The following is a 21,358-nucleotide window of genomic DNA, read 5'->3' on the forward strand; positions in this document are numbered from 1 at the left end:
ATACCCTAGTGCTTTAATAATTGGCCATGAATCGTCTTTATTTGATCAATTATGAAGGAAGATGTATTTCCAAGGATCTTACGTATTTGTTTATTTTATATTCGTTGGGTAAAATTAATTTGATCAATTGTCGAGGGTAGCGACAGCCATTTAACAAAGTAAAATCCCGATCAGTTAACTATTATTACTATATTCTATGGTTGTTATAAAACAGGTAGTTTTCAATAAGAGTGATGCGAGTAATTCTATACTCCACTAATTCGTATATTCAAATCACAGACGAGACAAACAGATCAAGCATCTTATAAGATTTCGTGTCCCATGCTCTGAAATACCGACATAGTAAAAAAATTGCTGGTATTTTAGCGCACTCTACGCTTAATAACGGTGAGTTGGGGAACTACATTAAGTAAACCGGTCGAAGTTGATCAAGCACAGTGTAATGCGCTAGTACAGACGAGGTACATGAACATGGTGTAGATCTATTCATATATTTTGTCTGTGATTCAAATATTCGTTATCAACATAAAATGAAAATTCAGAAACGTAATGAATTTATGTTAAAAGAGAATTAAAAAAGAATGATACTTTTTTATACGTATATATAATTTTCTTAGTTAAGTTTCAAAGAAACAACAAATTTGAAAAGGCGCCCTAATATTTTAGCGCCTTCAACGAATACAAAAAGCGTGTTTTCTTTAACGTACAATTTTTGTGCGAAATTTAATGAAAATTGAAGTGAAAAATATATAGTTGAAATTGTGCAATTGTTAAAAAAGGATTTTGCAGATTACAAGGTGGATTTTTATTCATTTTTTAAACATATGTGCAACAAGAAAATCTATATGCTGTTCATTCTTCAACTGATGAATTTAAATTTTCAAATGTGCATCGAAGTTCTTTTAAGTATATCTACTTAATATATTTACAATGAATTTTAAAAAGAGAAACGTACGCAATGTTACAAATAACAAAAGAATATAAAGTGATTATTTTTTTGTTTTTTCCCATTTTTTCTTCATTTGCAATTGATGGAAGTGTAGTATTGAAAGAATTAGGTGCAAAGCAATATGAAATGATCAAAGGTATATACATGTATATAAAATTTACTTTATTTATTTATGTTGTTACAATTAATTAATTAATTAATGTTTCTATATATAGCAAAATCTTCTTTATCTCAACATGGGAGTTGTTGGCAGAATGTTATTAAAAACATAAAAATTAGTTGTGATAAATTAAATGACCAGCAGCATTCTTTTCTTGCTCTGATGTTGACAAATTGTTTTTTAAAAGACTCTGGGCATAAAACTTATGATTGCCACCTTATTGATGCAGAAAATCAACGCCGGTAAGTTCCTTATATTTTTTAACATACATATGTATATCAGTTTTATTAAATTTAATAATTATATATTCATTGATTTTATAGTAATTGCATTAACAATATGTCAGATAGAGCATTTAATGTATATAATGAATTTTACATACATACTACACACATGTGTTTTTATTTGAATTATGAGGCTTGGCAAGCTGAAACTGACAATACTATTAAACAGTAAGTTCTTTTATATTTATTCATTAATATGTTTTGAAAAAAGTATATACATCTTTTTCATTATAGATTGTATCAAGTTTCTTCTCGGATGAGAGAACAATTGTTAGAAGCTTCAGAAATACAAGAAACCATGCTTGAAAGTCAAAAACAAAGTTTGCAAATGCAAAACAAACTGTTAACTCATGGAAAAGAGCTTGGTTCCGTATTGAAGTCTTCTTCTGAAAGTGTTAATAATCTAGTTAAAGATTTTAAGTAAGAATATTAAAATTTCTTACGTGTGATATAAAATTTTCATAAACGTAATTTAAAATTATTTATTGTAGAGAATCAGCGAAAGATCAAAGAGAATTGTTGCTCCAAATATTTTCATATTTTCGTACTTTTCAAAGTTGGATCATTGGAGAAATTTCTTGGTTTCAATCCATTATATATTATACAGTCAGTTGTATCTTGTGCGCATTGTTTAGTTCTTCTAAAAGAACTATGGATGCCAGAGTTACTCTATTTACAATTCTAAGTTTAAATGTTATTGGGGAGCGAATGTTAGTTCAATATTATAACAATATGTATCATTCTAATGACAATAAGGTAACGATAGATTCGAATTCATAAAAGTGTCATTAAATGATGTTATTTTATTATCTATATATCAAATGTAAAAAAGATTACTATTTTTTAATCTAGGACAGTTTAGTGAATACAGTATGGTTGTGTAGGAAAATAGCTCTCATTTTTTGTGCTATTACCTTGGTTTGTACATACTCTTATTACAGAGATGAACAAGTAGAAAATTATAAAGCACTAAAACGCATTGAACATCAGTTAAATACCATACAAAAGGTTACATCTATTTCAACTAAACATCGTATGTATTACAATCTTTTGTAATTACAATAGAAATTTCAAACAATATTGTTAATGTTATTTTGCTTATATTCATATACAGATTATTCTACACGGTTAAATATCAAGCGTTTACAGGCACAGGTAAATAAACACACTAGTATGGAAGCTTTTTCATAAATTTCAGTATTTTATTTAATAATATTGATGAGTTATTATAATAATGAAAATATTATAACAATGAATTTTGTACAAGTGACAATTGAAATATAATAAAATATTTTCTACAAAATATTCTAATGTTCTATTTGAGATCATCATACACTCGGATACTTTTCTAAAAGATAGGTAATTTGATCTTTAGTAAAAACCTTAGCATTAGGACTGGGAACAGTGACTTTTTTAAATTCCTTTTGTAACGCTGCGTCTTTCACATATCTATTATAACATCCATAAAAGTTTTGCACCTCTTTGTGACATTTATTAGGTTCAAAATTACTGTTTTTCCAACATGCAAATACTAATGACATCTCATATAGACATTTACCCTCTGAAAAAATATAGAAATATCATTTATTATTGAGTTTTATAAAAAAAGACTATATATCATACTATGAGATGTAATCTTTACCCAATGTTTTGGTTGTGCCTCCAGCAACTCTATTTCTTAGTTTTAATGGCATTATTTCTTTAAATGGCACTTTATCTGGACGTTGAGGGGCTCTTGCATTTTGCTTAAAAAATATCTGACTTAGCCTCATTTTCTAGAAACAAACAATTAAATCATTATAAATACGAGGTTAAGAAATCTTGAATGAAATTATTTACAAAATTCACTAAATATTGTTAATGTCATTTCGTTGAAGAATTATGAAATTTTCCAAAAATAATTTCAATAAATGAAACAATGTACCTTTGATAATGTTTATTTAAAAAGAAACGTTTCGTAATAGATGACACTGTATCAAAATGAAACTTCTTAAAAGAATAATTTATCGTACATTCGCAATTTACAAAAAAATAATCATATTTTTTGAGATTTATAGCTACACTATGATAGTTAAGTTAATTGCAGAATAAAGGTTTATTATTCATTTATACGTAATTTCTTTGAAATTTTAAATGAACGTGCCTAGTTATTTTCGCCGAGCGATTAATTCACCCTTAAAACTATTGTTACATGTTACAAATGTATCATCTTTATGTGCGCATGTTAAAAATCAAATGATACGAAATAAAATTTTCGAAAAATAAAATTATTATTTCCGTAGTGTTTCGATCTATTGAGCAGAATTTATAAATCTTTAAACAAGCATTTTGTGGGTTAAATGAAACATACGAAGGAAGCTAAGGATTTAATATTAAAATGCAATTACAGAAGGTCATAAATTAATTCGCTTAATCAATTTTTTTTTGCAAATGAAAATTTTATCAATTTATGGAAATACTAACGTCGTGTTAGCGATGAAACGAGTCGACTAATCGTTTCGTCCTTGTTGCACACTATTGTGCTGCTTATTATAATTATATGTTTCCTTGTCGCACGTTGTTTCGCTATCCTTTTCTGATAACTTAAACACTGCCATCTATCGGATTTTTTCTGTTTACTCTTTTAGTTTCAGTCGAAACTGAAAAAGGCTCAGATGGCAGAACCATCGGTAGACAAGGAGAGTGATATTGTGCTACAAGGACAGAGATAGCGATTAGTTGCACTCTTTCACCGCTACATGTCGCTAGTGTTTTAAAGCTTGTAGCGACCGCTACTTCCGCGCCACGTTACTTCCGCAAGAACCTTCTGTTGAAAGGTGCGTTTCCATTAAAACAGCATTTCCATTAAGGCAGCGACACCTTTTCCCGAGCAAAAATAAAAGCCGGAAAAAGGCAGGAAAAAAGTTTTTCCCCTTTTCGCAAGCCGAGGTTATAAAACCGGGTTGCGAAGAGAAAAGCCCTTCTTCTTTTGCTTAGTCTTCGTTCGCTACCATCGAGGCTCTAAGCATATACATTAAGTGTAAGTGCTGTGATTAGAAAACCAAAGTTGTATAATTCAAAATATATATCTACCAAAGAACTCATACGAGTCTAATTATTTATGTAAGAACCCGTGGTAGGATTCTACTTTATCCACTACGTGTTCCTACAAGCTCGTAAATTAAATAAATTTTTATTTGCAAAAAATGCTAATCAGAGAAATTAAGTCATGAACTTTTGTTATTGTATCGACCGAATTAAATGTCCAGCTTTCTTTTTGTACTTTATTTATTCCTTAAAATGGATTTATAAGAGTTTGCAAATTCTTGCCAGTAGATCGAAACACTCGTACAAATATTTATTTTTACGTACAATATTTTTATTAATTGATTTTTATGAACTATATATATGCACTCTTATTTATTTTAATCTTAAATTTCAATACTAGTGATACAATGCTAATAATGTAGCTTATAATTTTTATTGTTTATATATATTTATTTTTAAAAGTAATCCTTAATTCTATTCTTCTGACTTTTGTATTTTTCAGCCTTAATAAATATTACGACATATATAGAAGGCAAGGAAACTTTTTTAAAAATTTATTTAACCATTATATGTACATCTGATTTTGATTATCATTTTACACAAATTTAAAATGTTTGTTGTAGAAAATGGCAGATGGCGTAAACACTCATTTTCTTGAAAATCGATATTTCAGAACTTAAGACACGCCATGTCTATTCTGTCCTTAGTCAATGACAATGTAATCGTTGATAGTACAATAACTTGTGTCATTGCACACAATTTTATTTGTATGTAATTGCTACAAATTAATTTTAAAACTATATTATACAAAAAATGTATTTCGGTTAATAATATTTAATACATACATATCTCAAGAAAAATCATGTTCAAAGATCTCTTAATAATATTTAATAATTAAGGAATAGATAAAATGTTTATTTCGGATGTTCTTTAACTATTTGGTATAGGGATAAGCTGTATATACAGAATAAGAGAATGGAGGAATAGCACGAGATTGGTGGGCCAAAATGAGAGGTGGCGGGGATCTCGAAGAAATACGATCTTCATGAACAGGATTTTCAAATGCCAGTCGATCGGTTCATGTGTAAACCATTGCATTATATTTCCAGCGTAACCTTAATTTCGTGAAAAGCTTGTATGATCATTTCAAAATACACGAAATACGCGAAGTACTTTTTTTTAAATTTACCTTCTTAATTAGCTAATTAAATTCAATTTCTCAAAATAGTGTCTATAATGGAGAAAATAAGAAGTAAGTTTTTCACTCATTTATATATATATATATGTATACGGTGCAAATTGAAATTATGCATTACTTATTATGTAGTTAAAACAGTTCCAGCCAGTTCCCTTTGCATATATACCTTCGAAAATATACTAAATCTTTTTCTAGATATTCATTACATTGATAATGTTTCAAATACGTTATTTTTGTCAAATCACTATTTTCTTGAATAGTATATTCACATCACAGAATCACACGATAGATTTTTACTCTTGTAACATATGATGAATAACTGAAGAAAGATAGCGATATTAACTTGTTTATCTCAATTTTATTTATGAATAAACCATTTATAAATTATTTCTAAATAGTGTATTAGTGATTTTATCGTTTTATTTATGTATTTGTTATTACTAAACGATTATCGCAATAAATTAAAAAAAACGAACTATATTCTTAAGGCACGTTACACTTTACATTCTCTTGCGAGTCATTGTGAATGAAAAGTAGGTCTGCAACATCAGTTTAACATTGAAAATTGTTACATCAAATACGACTTATCGCAAATGTACATTCACTTTTCGTGTCATCTAACACATGTATCATACGAATGAATTTAAAAAATAAAATTACTTGTGCATTAAAAATCGAGTTGGAGAAATTTCTTCGATTTATTATTAGAAGAGTTGATTGATTAATAAGTAATTGGGGATTTGAGAGTTAAAAAAATGAAATTACGTATATCTGTGTACATATTCAACCACCATGTTAGGAATCGCGCGACTTCGTGTGTCACGTGTTACTGTTGATAAATGCGTGAAAAAAGCTCATCAGGATATGCTTCGATTATACTTTGATTAGCATAAATGTTTGTAGAGTATTCTTTACGTAAAAAATATTGAACCACAAGTACTGTAGTAAAACAAATACTATATCATAGAAGTTTACAAAAATTGTAATTAGGAAGCTACAATGTTGAATTAAAATTTTTCGCAGCTTATCTATAGTTTATCGCGAAGATTAGGTAGGAAACCGTGATTTCCCTAACCTGCGAGTCAATTATGATATAAAGTTGAACGCTATTCAGCGCAACGATAAAAAAAAGGTGGAAAAGAATATTACAGAGCAGAAACGAATGAAATTTTATTATTATATTCATATAATTATAAAATAAATTAATCATAAAATAATCATGGAATAAAACTACAATATTTGTTATAATATATTAATCAAAGATCAAGCTTATATCATTGCTTTGATTCTTTAGATAGTTATCAAACTTACGTCAACTGTGTAAATCTTGGTTATGAAAGCAATACTTTCTTTAACAAATTGACATATCAAAATTTGATATTATTCAAGGATCAACGTCGAACGATTCATGTACAATGTGACTCACTTGCTAGTTGCAAAGTCATTGGCTCTTATAAGATTCACACGTGGCCATTTTATGTGCGTTCACATGCATGCATAATACTTACATACATGGAACACATTAAGTCAATGTCACTGCGTTAAACGTGTTAGTCTTTGTAGATGTTAATAATATTTTTTGCATAGATTTATCTAAAGAAGTAAATATAAAGTAAAGTAAAAATAAAGTAAAATAAAGTAAAATAAAGATTAATTGAAAAATTAATCACGATGAACATCATATAGGAACGTATTTATTTAATGCGTCTTGTTATTGATGAAAAATATTTAGATATTTAATGATGAATAATTAGTTTGATAATTAGTTTCATTATTCTGTTCTTGATCATCAAGCCAATATATTTCCGTATCTCTTACTCATCGTCGTAGATAACAAATAAATAATAACAAGTGTTCCTTGCTAATTTTAATTCAATTCATATTTTCGTGATTATTATTGCAACTTCATAGTTGTATATATTAAAACTAAAGTGATTAAAAATTTAGCAGTTATTATTAAACGCAAATAAAACTACGTGATCAATTTATTTACTCATACATATATATGCTGATAACATTGAATGGAATAAACGAGTTGAATAAAAAGAATTAAAAATTTAGTTTACTCACTGAGTAGAAAGAAATAAAAATTTATTTTTTTAACAAAAAAAATAGTAATACAGTAGTTACGTAATACAACGATAATATATGTGTTGCAATTTGATTATGAGTTATATTTGTAGTTATCTATTACTATTATATGTGAGGACAGATAAAAAATAAATGTTTTGTTATGTGTATTTGCAATATCGTCACGCATAAAAGACTTTTCAAATAAATTCACGATTTAAAGAAAATAATGATAAAAACGAAACAAATATTCACTTACAAAAAAGTAATATAAAATTAATCACAGTACAATAATGATTTTCGTCATTATTTTTATTTTTACGAAGTATCGTAAAACACTGAATATTATAAATAAAAGTTTATTTTCTGATTATTTATATTAGCATGATATAATTGTTAAGGTACAATTGCACATAAAATATAACGGTGAAAAGGAAGCAATGGGAAAAGGAATGAAAATTATTTTTATGGAGTTCAATTTGCAAATATCCTCATCCAATATACCTGGCGTCATCCAGGTATTTCGAAACAACCTAGTCTTCCTGAAGCTGCAAAATAGTCACAGCGGCTATCGTGACGATTAGTTCGAGTCAAACAGTTGTCGCGATCGGTGTGAAGACTTTGGACGTTCTGTTCAGATTACTTTTTCAAAAAAAACTGTGATTTACGATAAACTTCATTAGGAAATATTTCTTCGCAATGATGAGTAAGTTTTATCAAAGTGCTTATGAGGATTATTTTCTTTCATGTATATTTCTGTCATCGTTGCAATTTTTAAAAGCTGTATATGAAATGTTTATAGAAAAGAATGTTATGTATTGAGTATAGATAAGTGATAAGAAAAGAAATTGAATTGAAGTGTCTTCGATCGATGTGGTTGTAAGAAATTTATTAAGAAAATATTAATTGCAAAAAAATTCTTATTTTTAGAGAATTGAATTTTTTCAGCTTAATTTGTCAAATCTCAAGGCTGTTGTTAATCAATAACGATTTATTTTTCAATAAAATAAGTTGTTTTTTAATAGTGTATAAAATTGTAATTGCAAATAAAATTATGCCTCGAGTTGAAGTCCTTGAACTTCGGTATACTTACGTTACACAGAGTATAATTTATTTGTTATTCATGCAGTTTGAAAATTATATACAATATTACAATTATATTATCAAACTTTTCTTTTTTTCTTATTTTTGAATTTACTTCTATTCTTCTGTACTTATTTTTATGCTATGCTAGATTAAAAAAAAGTTTAATGATCAGATTTGTCGTTATATAAGATTTGTGGAACTTAGTTTGAATAATATACACCGGCATTTTGCATATTCAATGATACTAAGTAATATACTTAATACGTAAAATATTAAGTTTAATTAGTAACAATATTTCTTCGTTCTTATTCTAATATACGATCGAAAAATAAAATATAAAATAGAAAAATTAATTAGATTTTTTCCTATATATTTTGTTATATTTTTCATGTTATCATTAAATTGTTACATAATTAATACTACAAATGTATAGTTTACATATTTATCGATATTATAATCTTATAAACTGTCGCATAATTTTTTATTTTATTAGATAAAAATTCAATTAATAAAACTATGCAATTAAATCTGCATTTAAAGAAGTAAAAAAATCTCTAAGTCTCTAACTTGCAAAAGAAAAGAATAATATGTCAACATTTTTAACTTCAATGAAAAAAAAACTTTGTAATTCAAATTCCTTATTTTCCTGATTTTATCGATATATCCATGCGTGTAATTAGTTACGCTCTTTGAACTCATGACGACTTCAATTTCTCTACAAAAGAAATATAAATGACTTTAGAAGCTTTTATGGAGCCTTTCAATATCTTCCTATCATTGATTTTTATATTATAATATTCTTAATACAATAGCATTCGTACTACATTTATCATGTTTATCTTATTTTTTGAATCACGTTTGTCTTCCTTTTTGAAATGTGATTGAAGATTTCGCTAGATATTTAACATGGAAATGGACGCGTTCAATTACGTATGTCATTTTTACTAAAAATACACACAAAGTGCAGAGAGTTCAAATCAATTTTCACGTATACTAGCCTGACAATATTGCCAGTTATTTTTAAGCTAATTTATCAGTAATTCAAGTCTTTGTCTTTTTTATTGAAGAAACATCCACGGAAGAAAGCCTGTGTTTCATCAGGCAGTCGCTGAAGTCGGATGAAATGGATCATCTCGAAGGTACTCATTTTGACGGATTGTACCCCCACGTGTTTGTTACGCTCGGAGCTTCTGTAAGTGTAATATTTCCTTTCAAATATAAAAATAATGATTTGAGCAATAATTTTTCGAAAATATTAATCGATAATTATAAGTGTAAAACTAAAGCGTTTATGTTCTTTGCATAAAAAAATTAAAAACTACACACATATATAAAAACAATACAAAATAATACAAGACATAGATTAAAAAAAAAAAAAATAATAATAATGAACAAAATATGCGAAATTTAGGGTGATTTAGCGAAAAAGAAAATCTACCCAACGCTATGGTGGTTGTTCAGAGACAATCTTTTACCAAAAACCACTACATTCTTCGGTTACGCGCGCACGAATATGACCGTGTCTCAATTAAGAGAAAAATGTCATCCGTATATGAAAGTGAAACCAGATGAGCAAGAAAAATATGAGGAGTTTTGGAAATTGAATCACTATGTCTCTGGTATGTACGACTCGCAGAATGGATTCGAAGTGCTGAACAATGAACTGAGGAAATACGAGCGAAATTACCAAATCGCTCACAGATTATTTTACCTGGCCTTGCCGCCGACTGTTTTCGAAAGCGTAACCGTACATATTAGGAACGTTTGTATGGGTAACAAGTAAGTTGTACACTTCCTAATTACCTTAACCTGGGATTACCCACGTGGGGATCTAGTCGCCGGGATGTACCTGCGCTAAACCCCCAGATGGGTAATCTCGGGTTAAAATACATATTAAACATTGTCGTCATACATATTTTTGTTTCCTTTTTCGTAAAGAGGATGGACCAGAGTGATTATAGAGAAACCATTTGGCCGTGATGCAATTACATCGCAACAGTTATCCGACCATTTAGCGTCGTTATTTGGAGAAGATCAAATTTACCGTATCGATCATTATCTGGGCAAAGAGATGGTTCAGAATCTGATGACCCTGCGATTTGGTAATCGTATATTCAGTCCAACCTGGAACAGAGACAATATAGCTTCGGTGCAAATTACGTTTAAAGAACCGTTTGGTACCCAAGGGAGAGGCGGCTATTTCGATGAATTTGGTATCATTAGAGATGTCATGCAGAATCATCTGTTGCAAATTTTATCGTTGGTTGCGATGGAAAAGCCCGCGTCTTGCCATCCGGATGATATCCGAGACGAGAAAGTGAAAGTGTTGAAGTGCATAAAGCCTTTGATGTTGGAGGATGTTGTGCTAGGTCAGTACATTGGTAACATTGAGTCCAATGATCCTGATGCTCAACTTGGCTATTTGGATGATCCTACTGTACCAGCTGGTTCTAATACTCCCACGTTTGCTTTCGCTGTATTAAGAATTAATAACGAACGATGGGACGGGGTTCCATTTATTCTTAAATGTGGGAAAGGTAATGTATTGTAAGAGTATTAATAAGAGTATAATTTGAAAAATGACTGACCTCTTAATATATGGTCAGTTTTATTAATGTGGAATATTTATAATTAGCGTTAAATGAACGAAAAGCAGAAGTTAGAATACAATATCAGGACGTGCCTGGTGATATATTCGATGGAAAAGCAAAGAGGAATGAATTGGTAATTAGGGTACAACCAGGCGAAGCGTTGTACATTAAAATGATGACAAAATCGCCTGGTATTACATTCGATATGGAGGAAACAGAGTTAGATCTTACATATGGTTATAGGTACAAGGTAAATTCAAGAATCCTCTATTCATTGTATTCATGAGTTCGTTTGAACTTTAGAAATGTTTCTATTAATACGTATATATAACATAGCATCTGAAACTTCCGGACGCGTATGAACGACTGATATTGGACGTATTCTGTGGCTCGCAAATGCATTTTGTACGCAATGATGAACTTTCGGAAGCATGGAGAATTTTCACGCCTCTGCTTCATCGAATAGAAAAGGAAAAAATTAAACCAATTCCGTATAAGTAAGTTACGTTCTACGTTAAGTAAAAATATTTTTTACTATTCTAAAATCATTTGCTTCAAATTTAGATATGGTTCACGAGGACCTAAAGAAGCGGACGAACTGGCAAAGACAAATAACTTCCTCTATTATGGTTCGTACAAATGGGTGAAACCATAAATAAAATTTTTATGATTTGAAAATGTAAAATGTACATATATACTATAGATCGCAAAAAATTGTACTGCAAATCATCATCTGTGATCATTCTATATATTATACATCAAAATGTATAACGTGATGTTCTGAAATTTTATACACACATTCCAACTAATTCGTATATTTAATTTATTAAGAAATTGAATTCATTTATTTTTCGAAACATTTTTTAAGTGTAAAATATGTTTTACTAGTTAAAGTGTGTACAGATAATATACGAATTGAAATAAGCTTTGGACATATGGTAAATATGCACATGAAAAGTAATATCTAAATAAAATGTGACTGTCCTTTTTAAACATATATCATTCCAGGGAACAATTTATAGTAGATACAAAATATTTTATATCCATATATATTATACATATATCCTTATATAACAAATGCAATTTATAGATAATTTTTTAAAAACTTTTCCGATTTAAAAATTACAACTTATATGTAGATCATAATTTTATTTACTTTTGATGATTTAAATATAACGTCAATGACATAAAAGATCCTGTACAGTAAATAAGATAACATAAGTTATGTGGTACTTTGCGCAAAAATTATTTAAATATACATTACAATAAATAAATAAGAGAAAGTTGAATATTCAGTCTATTATTTATATAATCTACACTTTAAATATTCATCTATTAAATGAAATAATACTATGGAAGCACTATAGGAGTGCTCTATAGATTTTTGTATCATGAATTTATATACAATTGATTTTGCTACTCAGCTCTTTCTTTCTCTCTCTGTCTCTCGTATAAAGATCTATACGCAACACACAGGTCAAACGCGCATTACTGCCACATTTAATAATGAACAAAACATTTAATTTATAAAATTAACAAATTTTTAAGAAAACCAGTTTAAATTAAATTAATAATTATACATGTTAACATTCATATGTCTGTAAATACAGTTGTAAACTGTGTCATGATAATTATTACCATTATACAATGGTGAGTCAATGAAATAGAGTACATATAAAAATTATATAAAATATGGGAAGTACCAGTTGGTGTACGATTCGTAGTTACATCATTAAAAATTAATTTACAGAAACTTAGATAACATGAATGCGAACAGTATGAACCATATATTTGAATAAAGTTATCCTAGTTCTTCTTGATTATATATATATTCTCTTACAACTATAATAGTAATAATAAAATATTGCTGTAAGCAATGCACATTGAACAAATTAAATACACACAAACAAATGTAAAAATATTACACATTATCTCGTAAACCATCTTTAAAAAGTCACTAGTCTTTTGTCTTAAACATTCATCAGATTAGGACCATTCACTGATCAATGTAACAAAACAAATATGAATTTAATTTCCAATGCATCGATATGGCAATGTTTTTTTTTTTTTTTTGAACACTTCACAATAGTATATAATTTATAAAAACGTCAAAGTTTGATCCAGGTCTATGAGTTGATGAAAATACGATTTTAATATATATATATATATATATATTATATTACACTTATTAAAAATTTAAATCTCACACGCTTCAGGATCCAATAATTCATCCCAATTAATACTTCTTTGAAATACTTCTTGTTGTAACCATAATTCATAATGTTGTTTAAATTCATCGCTTAATTCCACATTTACTCCGAGTACTGACGTAACAGAGTTATCAACAGGTTCCATATCTTTATCTTTAGGAATATTAGTATATCGTAAGTTATTAAATCGATCAACACAAGAACGTAATACACACTCATCAACTTGAAAATCCCAAGGTCGCGCTTCTAGATCTAATAATAAAAAAAAGTGAAATTATTTGTACTTTGTTTCTAAAAAAATAAATTCTACATTGCATAAGAAGTATCAAAAAACTTTATAGGATACATTACCATTGCCATAAGCCCAATCATCATTTAAACGATGTCTAACTTTTGCATATATTGCACTGATGGTTTTCATATTAGTTTTCCGCCATTGTCGTCCTAAGTACCTAGTTTGCATTTTTAGTAATTTTAAGACATATAATTGCATCATTGCGTGTCTGACTTTTAATGTACGTTTCAATATGGGTGCCGATTTAAATACGACTAACATCTGTAGATGGATAAAGTTAAAACATTCATAGTAAAGAAATAAATATAATAATTAAAAATAGTATATACCATAATTCTACTATGTTTCCATTTTGTAAGTTTGTTAAGAATACGTAATAAATTGATGCAAGAAAAAACGTTTCTCCATGAATATGGTAGATTATCTCCTATTTCGAGGTTATCTAGAGCCACATCTGTCTGTTCTCCAATAACACACATAGGAAAATCCAATATAGGAATACTGTAAAACAAAAGTATATTTATAAGATACATTTTCATTAATTTTTGATTTATATATATATATGTATATATATGATTTTGCAAATAAAACTTACACATTTTTGGTCTCAATATATGCTAGAATATTCTGATTTAAAAACTTTAAAACAAGTGGTATGCAATTAGCAAATACTAAATGTTGCGACATGAATTCGAACTGGTATATGTGATTTAGTTTAAAATGTTTCAACAGAAGAAGTAATATAGCAGATACTGCTTTAACAATGATTTCTTTATGCCTGCTTACATCGATACCAAGTTTCATTGACTGAAAAACAGTCATGCTGTGAAACATACAAATATTTTATGTATTAAAAAAGGACTTTAAAGTATATATTATTTATGTAAATTTATAAACTTACGGCATTTGTCCTGGTAAAACATCAGCCATAATATTGGTACTATCCGTTTTAGCTTTACTAGTGGGTGCAGCAGCTAATAAAATCTTTAATAATGCAATCATATATTGTGGTACAAATGGTAATATAGCATGATATACAATTTCTGTTGGTGTTTGACGAATTGGAAACCTTGGAGTGCTTATAGGATTTCTGAGCATTTGTTCCTCTTTTTGAATTTGGATTTCGGCTAAAGACGTATACATATGCTGAAAATAAACACACATATTTTACTTATTTAAATTTTTAAATATAAGATGTACAATAGTTTTACTTACTCTCTTAAGAGTATTAACACCTTCGAGTATTGGTTGTGGTAAACCTGCCAAACTTTGTCTATCCCCCTCTAAGTTGTAACCAACAAATTTTAATCTTGACACCTCAAGAAAAGCGTCGACATCCTTTTGTCTTACCTTTGGTGTCCATGGTAAACCTAAAAAATAAATTGCTTTCAATAAATAATACGTTATATTTTCAATTAGTAACTTCTCTTTCATTCTTTCTCACTTTTCAAAACTGAAATGTATTAATAAAAATATTACTTTTCCCCTTAGTAAGTTGTGGAGTATCGGGTCTTATTTGAGGTTGATTGTTTTCATTTTGACAGTAAGTTCGCAGCTGGGTCAAAACAGCTTGATTCATAAATACATTATCATCACCTTCGTTATTTGTAGTATTGTTTCCCATTTCTGCACCTTCATATTCCATTCCTAAACCTGGTTCATCTAGTGAACTTTGTTTCATTAGGAACTGAAAGCATGAATTGTCAAATAATAATTAGAAATTTCAAATATAGTTTTGTATGTTTTACACAAAAATGTAACATACTCGTCGATAAGATCTGTGATTCTTTTTCTGATTTTGTGTTTCAATTAAATCTGCTGCACTGATAGGAGGAGAGCTAGCTCTCATAGTCCTAGCAACTTCTAAAGTGTCTTCTTGTTGCGTATCAAGACCAGCCTCTTCACGATACTGCTTTTTTAATTCTCTTAGTGTATCAATACCACCCAGCGATACCAAAATTAATTTCCACAGCAATAAAAGAACCTTTTTCATTGGAAAATGTGGGGCTGCTCCACTGCAAAAGTATGTTACCATGCCAAGAAGTTTAACTATAAGTAACTCTTCACCATATGGATTTATTAAATCTTCTTTGAAAGATTCAACATTATTCTTATAAATACTGTGCTCTAAATTTTTCATTTCTTCCCTCATCACTTCTGTTATAATATATAAAACAGACAAAATGACTCTTAAATCAGTGGAATCATCAAGACTAACAGATATTTTTCTCATTGCAGAAGCAGCTCTTCTACTATTCCTAAGAATATAAGTAATAATATATAAGAAATAATTATTAAGAATCATAATTGATATATAAAATAAAGTTGTATAAGAAAAAAATCAACATACGTAATTTCAATATTAAGAAGTTCAACAAATGCTGGGAAAATTCCAGCTTCATATAATAACATAACGTTTGTTCTGGTCCATTCACGTTGCTCTTCGTCAGATTGTACTTCAGCCCAACAACCTTGAGCCAAATACAAAATGCACCTTGCTGCCTTCATTCTCAATTGTTTGTTAGAAACTTCTAACTGATCTAATAGTTTGTAAATTACAGATTTCTGTTGCGCCTCTGATAAATTTTGCCACCAAGGTCTCAATTTGTACAATTCCATTTGCTCTTCAAATGCCTGGATATGAACATGTTCATGTTGTATTAATATTTCGTAGACTATTACAGAGATGCTTATACTCACTGTTAGGTTAACATGTAATTCAGATTGTTCTGAATAGCTGTATAATTCAGCAATTTCATTGGCATGCTTATCCGCATCGTCATAAACGAAGTCCAAATCTGTAGATTTAGATGTTTCCTGAACACAGAAACAAAAGAGAGAGGACATGCAAATGTTACTATCACAGTGTTAGCATTCTCTTATTTTTTTTTTTTATTTCGATAAAGTATCAGTTATAAGTATTGTATATACCATTTTATGTATGTTAATTTCAACGATTATTATTCAGAAAAGGATATGAGATGTTATTCACGTATCGTTTTTTGATTTGATAAACAGATTGTGACAATCCACATTAAACAGTAGTATATGCTTTTGTCAAAAAGGTTAGAGACGACTTGATCCACGCCGATGACCGTTACGTATTTTTGGCAGGATTTTCGCACTTAGTTGACAAAGCATTTACTCACTTCGGTGCTCATAATTTGTTGCTGTAGAACTATTCGGGGAAGATCACGCTTCCCATTCCCATTCGCATCCATCGCTACGTCACGCATTTTCTAATAGTGATTGGAGATGCAGTATGCAATGCATCTCAGACTTAATTTATGAATCGATATTTTCTTTCGACTACTCGAATCGTCTGCGAATGTTCGATCAAAGGGTTTTAAAAATATCGATTTTTTAAACAATAAAAAAAGGAAAAAATCGATTAGCTATATTGTATTCGATGATATTCAATATTTAATTTGAATATATTCGAAATTTTATTAACGAGAACTCTGAAGTCTATGGCCAATATTCCTATACTTTGCAAATCTATTAAATGATCGTTGGCAACATTGAATATAAGATGATTGGTCCGTAGGATCTTTTTAGAGATTTTCGCAAGAATTTCTATAAATATTGGTATGTCATAGCTTCCATTTTGAAAAGAGAAGCTACTCGAAAAGCACGTTAAACTGCTCTTCACACACTTTCTGGATAAACGCGTCTGCTTGAGCGTCTCTTTTAGTGACTTTACACTTTGAACAGGCAATATTACAAACGAGCACGGTATATAATTGTATTAAAAAAAAAAAAAAAAAAAGAAAATGCAAGGGACAATCATAGAAAACTTAAGCGGTAGAAAGCTCTTGGTACTTGTAATATTACTTGTTATCGCACAAATAGTTTGTTTTTTAATAGGCGGGCTTATTGGTAAGTGAAGAAATGTCAAATATTTTAAAATTGTTTTCTACAGTTAAAGTGTTCCAATCTTTATTTTAAATACATTAAAAGATTAAATGGTTGTGTATTTATTTTTAAAAATTTAAAATTATGAAAAATTTAAAAAAATTGATCTATTTGTAAAATTTTATGGAATAAAATTAATCAGTTCAATTATTTCAATTAGTGAAATTTATCATTGTAAATAACTATTTATAATTCTATTAGATTGTATGTATGACATTTTAGCTCCAACTCCAGCTAGCAGTCAAAATATACTTGGTACACCTTGTAAGGATATTCGTATAAATGGCTCTGAACCAGGAGGAAACAAATGGTTTTATTCAAGAGGAAAAGGGAAATGTAATTCTGTTGATATGAATCGATTTAGTTTTGACAGTCATCATCAGGCATATCAAGTTGTTTACACATTTCAGGTAAGTTTTTAAAATTATGTTATGTCAAAAATTATATCCAGAAATCTGATAATTTATCATTTGTTTTACAGATGCCTGTACCTCGAAATAGCATGCAACTTGATTATTCTAGATGGCAACAAAATTTGATAGGTGTTTTGCAAGTGGATATTGTTTATCACAGTCAGATAGAAATTGGTGATTCATAAAAAAATATATATTTATAAATAAACATCAATTATGTATATTAACTGTTATTTTTTTATAGCTCCTAGGACTAAGATAACATTGGATGCAAGACTTGCTTACAGAAACAAAGGAGATCCGGATGATGCTTGGAAACCATATGCAGCCTCTGTAGTAGAAAGAATTCTGGATTGTAGCATTGATGATGTAAATACAGTTATAATAATTGCATTGATTAATGCAAATATACATTTATTCACATCAAGTTATTTTGCATAGGCAATGGAACAGTATAATTATAATTGTAGTGTGGTACCATTATTTGAACTTGGATCTCTATTTCATGATTATTATCTTCTAAACATTCGTCTTCCTGCTGACACTGATAGAAACATTAATCAGGGTTTGGGACACATAACTGATTTATGGCTCACAGTAAATATATAGCATTTAAAAATTTAATTTTACTTCGCATAAGATTCTCGCAAGTATTAAAACTTAATATTTCTATGTTTTAGGCTATCAATCAAAATGGTGGATTTACAAAAGTATGGGTCAGTTTAAAAACTATTTATTTTCCAATTGTCCTGTGTGTCCTTATTTGGTACTGGAGGAGAGTACACATGCTTTCCAGATCACCAGCTCTTTTAGAATATTTACTTTTAGCATTGGGCATAGCTCTATTATTTTTAAATTGTAAGTTATATAATTTTACTATGCAAGAATTAATTATTTATGTTTGAATATAATTCTTTTAGTGCCTCTGGAATATTTAACACTTGCTTATGATATGCCATTTATGCTTCTATTGGGTGATATTAGACAAGGAGTGTTCTATGCAATTCTTTTATCTTTTTGGCTTGTGTTTGCTGGAGAACATCTTATGGTAAAAATATCAAATATATATGAAAATAATTTGATTTTTATGTACTAATGAATTTTTTTGGTTTTTACATCATCTTTTATCACAGATACAGGTAAGTTTAGTTATAAGTTTTTGTATATGATTGCATTTTTATCACGAAAATATAATTTTTTATTGCTTCTTAATTAATTAGGAAGGTGAACAGAGAAATTCTCTAAAATGTTACTGGCGTCACCTTTCTGCAGTAGGAATTGGATGCCTATCATTATTTGTATTTGATATGTGTGAACGTGGAGTCCAATTACGAAATCCATTCTATTCAATTTGGGTTACAGATCTTGGGACTAAATTTGCTGTATCCTTTCGCATTAAAAAACTTCTTTTTACATTCAAATAATTTGTTCTTTAACTTACAATGAATTAGTTATCGTTTATAATTTTGGCCGGAGTATCTGCTGGCGTGTATTTAATATTTTTGGCTTATATGATCTGGAAAGTATTTATGAATATTAGTGCAAAACGAGCTGCATTACCTAGTATGAGCTCGGCACGACGTTTACACTATGAAGGTGTGATATATCGATTCAAATTTTTGATGATCGCTACACTTTTATGTGCATCTTTAACAGTCGTTGGATTTATTCTTGGTCAGGTATTTATTTAAATATTATGCTTAAAGTATAGTGAGATGTTAAAGAAAAAGTAAATTAATGAAATAAAGAACTGTATAATACGCATGATATATGTAGGTCGCGGAAGGGCAATGGAAATGGGATGAAGAATTACATTTGGAAATGACATCAGCATTTTTCACTGGTGTATACGGAATGTGGAATATTTACATCATAGCATTATTGTGTTTATACGCACCATCGCACAAACAGTGGCCTATTGAACCATCCGGTAACTATATTTATTTCTATATTTCTTTATTAATTATATTGTATTCTTAATTTGTGGTATGAATTTAATTCTGTTTCAGAAAATAGTATTAGCGAAGAAATTGAATTTTCACGTTTATCTACTGATCCTAACGAAATGTTATCTTTGACAGCATTCGCACGAAAAGCAGCAGTAGAATAAGTAGTACACATTTTTTATACAAAATAGAGCAGTGAACACAATTGACCAGTCAACACAATTTTGTACTTAAACATAGCCTTGGAAAGCTATAAATTACTTAAGGAATTAAGGATTTCTGATATTTATAGAGAATGCAAGGACTGATAATACAAGTAATCTTTTGATGCCAAAATTAATTATTTATTAAGAAAAATATTTTTTATGCTTTACTTTTTCTATGATACGTTTTCTTAATATTTTATACACTTAACGATTTACTTAATAAGTATCTCTAAGCGAAATAAGTAGGGACTCTTTTTTCTTCATTACGTCCGTCTCTGTACGCGATTATGCTAGAATATTGTATAGGTATTGTTACGTTATATAACATTCCATTTCTGTATTACTTACAGTAATAGTCTTTAATGCACTAAATAATCCACAATACCTATTTTCTTTAACAATCAATAATCTATTCCGTCGTTTTATACAACATATCAATATTGGGCATTTATCTATTATATATTTAACATTTGTAAACGTGCATTTTAATGGTAGCTATATAATATTGAACACGGGTATCTCAATATTATTTTGCATTATTATTATGCAAAAAGACTTAGTCTACATTTGGCAGTATTAAGTTCCTTGACAAATTTTTAATATTATATATATTTCTTACAAATTTTTACTAACTCCGATGCATTACTGATATAATTATTAGAGATTAAAATGTATGCATGCAAAGTAGATCTGAACAGAAAAGGGGTGCAATAAATTTATACACATTTGCAATTTAGTAGAATGAATTTAGTGCACATAGTTATTTATATAGAGTACTTATATTTGATGCAGCAGAATTAGTATTTTCTGTATCTTCGATGTATTAAACGAAACGTATTAATGAACAATAATCTCGAACAAATTTTGTATACCATTAATCATCATATTTTTGAAATAATTTTAAGAGTATGAAGTAACTAAAATGTAGTAACCTATTAGTATTTTAAGGAACTCAAATTTCTGTGTATCTATTTTTATTATTAGATTTTGGTACAAACATTTTTGAAA

At 28.9% G+C, this 21,358-nt stretch overlaps 5 protein-coding genes and 1 long non-coding RNA gene across 9 annotated transcripts; 3 read left to right on the top strand and 3 right to left on the bottom strand.

The window, feature by feature from the left end:
- Positions 1–414: 414 nt before the first annotated feature.
- Positions 415–2,662, top strand: LOC122526880. Its single transcript, XM_043650503.1, has 7 exons — positions 415–1,085; positions 1,165–1,351; positions 1,433–1,561; positions 1,628–1,813; positions 1,885–2,149; positions 2,246–2,426; positions 2,508–2,662. The coding sequence occupies exons 1-7, from the start codon at positions 959–961 to the stop codon at positions 2,582–2,584; spliced, it is 1,152 nt and encodes a 383-aa protein (XP_043506438.1). The 5' UTR covers positions 415–958; the 3' UTR covers positions 2,585–2,662.
- On the bottom strand, positions 2,596–3,992 carry LOC122526882 (coiled-coil-helix-coiled-coil-helix domain-containing protein 1). Of its 3 annotated transcripts, none has more exons than XM_043650508.1 (3): positions 3,857–3,992; positions 3,036–3,168; positions 2,596–2,954 (listed from the first exon to the last, which is right to left on the bottom strand). In XM_043650508.1, exons 2-3 carry the CDS (start codon positions 3,163–3,165, stop codon positions 2,722–2,724), a joined length of 363 nt encoding a protein of 120 aa, XP_043506443.1. In that variant the 5' UTR covers positions 3,166–3,168; positions 3,857–3,992; the 3' UTR covers positions 2,596–2,721. The 3 variants fall into 3 exon arrangements, with proteins under 3 accessions (XP_043506443.1, XP_043506445.1, XP_043506444.1); XM_043650510.1 differs by lacking the exon at positions 3,857–3,992 and adding an exon at positions 3,537–3,681; XM_043650509.1 differs by lacking the exon at positions 3,857–3,992 and adding an exon at positions 3,318–3,529.
- Positions 3,993–5,412: 1,420 nt separating this feature from the next.
- Positions 5,413–12,081, top strand: LOC122526879 (glucose-6-phosphate 1-dehydrogenase). 2 transcript variants are annotated; one of them, XM_043650501.1, is made up of 7 exons: positions 5,413–5,672; positions 9,842–9,966; positions 10,186–10,553; positions 10,713–11,311; positions 11,410–11,615; positions 11,702–11,862; positions 11,930–12,081. In XM_043650501.1, the coding sequence occupies exons 1-7, from the start codon at positions 5,657–5,659 to the stop codon at positions 12,018–12,020; spliced, it is 1,566 nt and encodes a 521-aa protein (XP_043506436.1). In that variant the 5' UTR covers positions 5,413–5,656; the 3' UTR covers positions 12,021–12,081. The 2 variants fall into 2 exon arrangements, with proteins under 2 accessions (XP_043506436.1, XP_043506437.1); XM_043650502.1 differs by lacking the exon at positions 5,413–5,672 and adding an exon at positions 8,238–8,394.
- LOC122526884 lies at positions 10,510–10,771 on the bottom strand. Its single transcript, XR_006306237.1, has 2 exons — positions 10,665–10,771; positions 10,510–10,577 (listed from the first exon to the last, which is right to left on the bottom strand). It is a non-coding gene; the product is annotated as an uncharacterized LOC122526884 (long non-coding RNA).
- Positions 12,082–12,500: 419 nt separating the features above from the next.
- LOC122526875 (striatin-interacting protein 1) lies at positions 12,501–17,190 on the bottom strand. Its single transcript, XM_043650498.1, has 11 exons — positions 17,020–17,190; positions 16,571–16,687; positions 16,221–16,504; positions 15,636–16,128; positions 15,350–15,557; positions 15,086–15,240; positions 14,772–15,016; positions 14,466–14,693; positions 14,200–14,371; positions 13,927–14,131; positions 12,501–13,827 (listed from the first exon to the last, which is right to left on the bottom strand). Exons 1-11 carry the CDS (start codon positions 17,104–17,106, stop codon positions 13,562–13,564), a joined length of 2,460 nt encoding a protein of 819 aa, XP_043506433.1. The 5' UTR covers positions 17,107–17,190; the 3' UTR covers positions 12,501–13,561.
- A 241-nt stretch (positions 17,191–17,431) lies between these two features.
- LOC122526877 (protein wntless) lies at positions 17,432–20,480 on the top strand. Its single transcript, XM_043650500.1, has 12 exons — positions 17,432–17,749; positions 18,008–18,195; positions 18,267–18,372; positions 18,443–18,567; positions 18,640–18,795; positions 18,879–19,056; positions 19,119–19,246; positions 19,332–19,337; positions 19,419–19,580; positions 19,650–19,877; positions 19,975–20,128; positions 20,208–20,480. Exons 1-12 carry the CDS (start codon positions 17,644–17,646, stop codon positions 20,306–20,308), a joined length of 1,638 nt encoding a protein of 545 aa, XP_043506435.1. The 5' UTR covers positions 17,432–17,643; the 3' UTR covers positions 20,309–20,480.
- Positions 20,481–21,358: the final 878 nt, after the last annotated feature.

Source organism: Frieseomelitta varia, unplaced genomic scaffold, assembly GCF_011392965.1.
Source record: "Frieseomelitta varia isolate USP_RPSP 00005682 unplaced genomic scaffold, Fvar_1.2 scaffold_201, whole genome shotgun sequence".
NCBI lineage: Eukaryota > Metazoa > Arthropoda > Insecta > Hymenoptera > Apidae > Frieseomelitta > Frieseomelitta varia.

Bases quoted from the DNA above. Each gene is read 5' to 3' on its own strand.
- LOC122526880 (XM_043650503.1), top strand. From the start codon at position 959: ATGTTACAAATAACAAAAGAATATAAAGTGATTATTTTTTTGTTTTTT. The intron at 1,352-1,432 runs GTAAGTTCCTTA...TTGATTTTATAG, and splicing joins GATGCAGAAAATCAACGCCG to TAATTGCATTAACAATATGT. The intron at 2,427-2,507 runs GTATGTATTACA...ATTCATATACAG, and splicing joins ATCTATTTCAACTAAACATC to ATTATTCTACACGGTTAAAT.
- LOC122526875 (XM_043650498.1), bottom strand. From the start codon at position 17,106: ATGCGTGACGTAGCGATGGATGCGAATGGGAATGGGAAGCGTGATCTT. The intron at 15,241-15,349 runs GTAATATTTTTA...TTTATTTTTTAG, and splicing joins ACAACTTACTAAGGGGAAAA to GTTTACCATGGACACCAAAG. The intron at 14,372-14,465 runs GTAAGTTTTATT...TTTGTTTTACAG, and splicing joins TATATTGAGACCAAAAATGT to TATTCCTATATTGGATTTTC.
- LOC122526879 (XM_043650501.1), top strand. The intron at 9,967-10,185 runs GTAAGTGTAATA...TGCGAAATTTAG, and splicing joins TTGTTACGCTCGGAGCTTCT to GGTGATTTAGCGAAAAAGAA. The intron at 11,863-11,929 runs GTAAGTTACGTT...CTTCAAATTTAG, and splicing joins ATTAAACCAATTCCGTATAA to ATATGGTTCACGAGGACCTA.
- LOC122526882 (XM_043650508.1), bottom strand. From the start codon at position 3,165: ATGAGGCTAAGTCAGATATTTTTTAAGCAAAATGCAAGAGCCCCTCAA. The intron at 2,955-3,035 runs GTAAAGATTACA...ATATTTTTTCAG, and splicing joins AGGCACAACCAAAACATTGG to AGGGTAAATGTCTATATGAG.
- LOC122526877 (XM_043650500.1), top strand. From the start codon at position 17,644: ATGCAAGGGACAATCATAGAAAACTTAAGCGGTAGAAAGCTCTTGGTA. The intron at 18,196-18,266 runs GTAAGTTTTTAA...TTTGTTTTACAG, and splicing joins AAGTTGTTTACACATTTCAG to ATGCCTGTACCTCGAAATAG. The intron at 19,057-19,118 runs GTAAGTTATATA...TAATTCTTTTAG, and splicing joins AGCTCTATTATTTTTAAATT to TGCCTCTGGAATATTTAACA.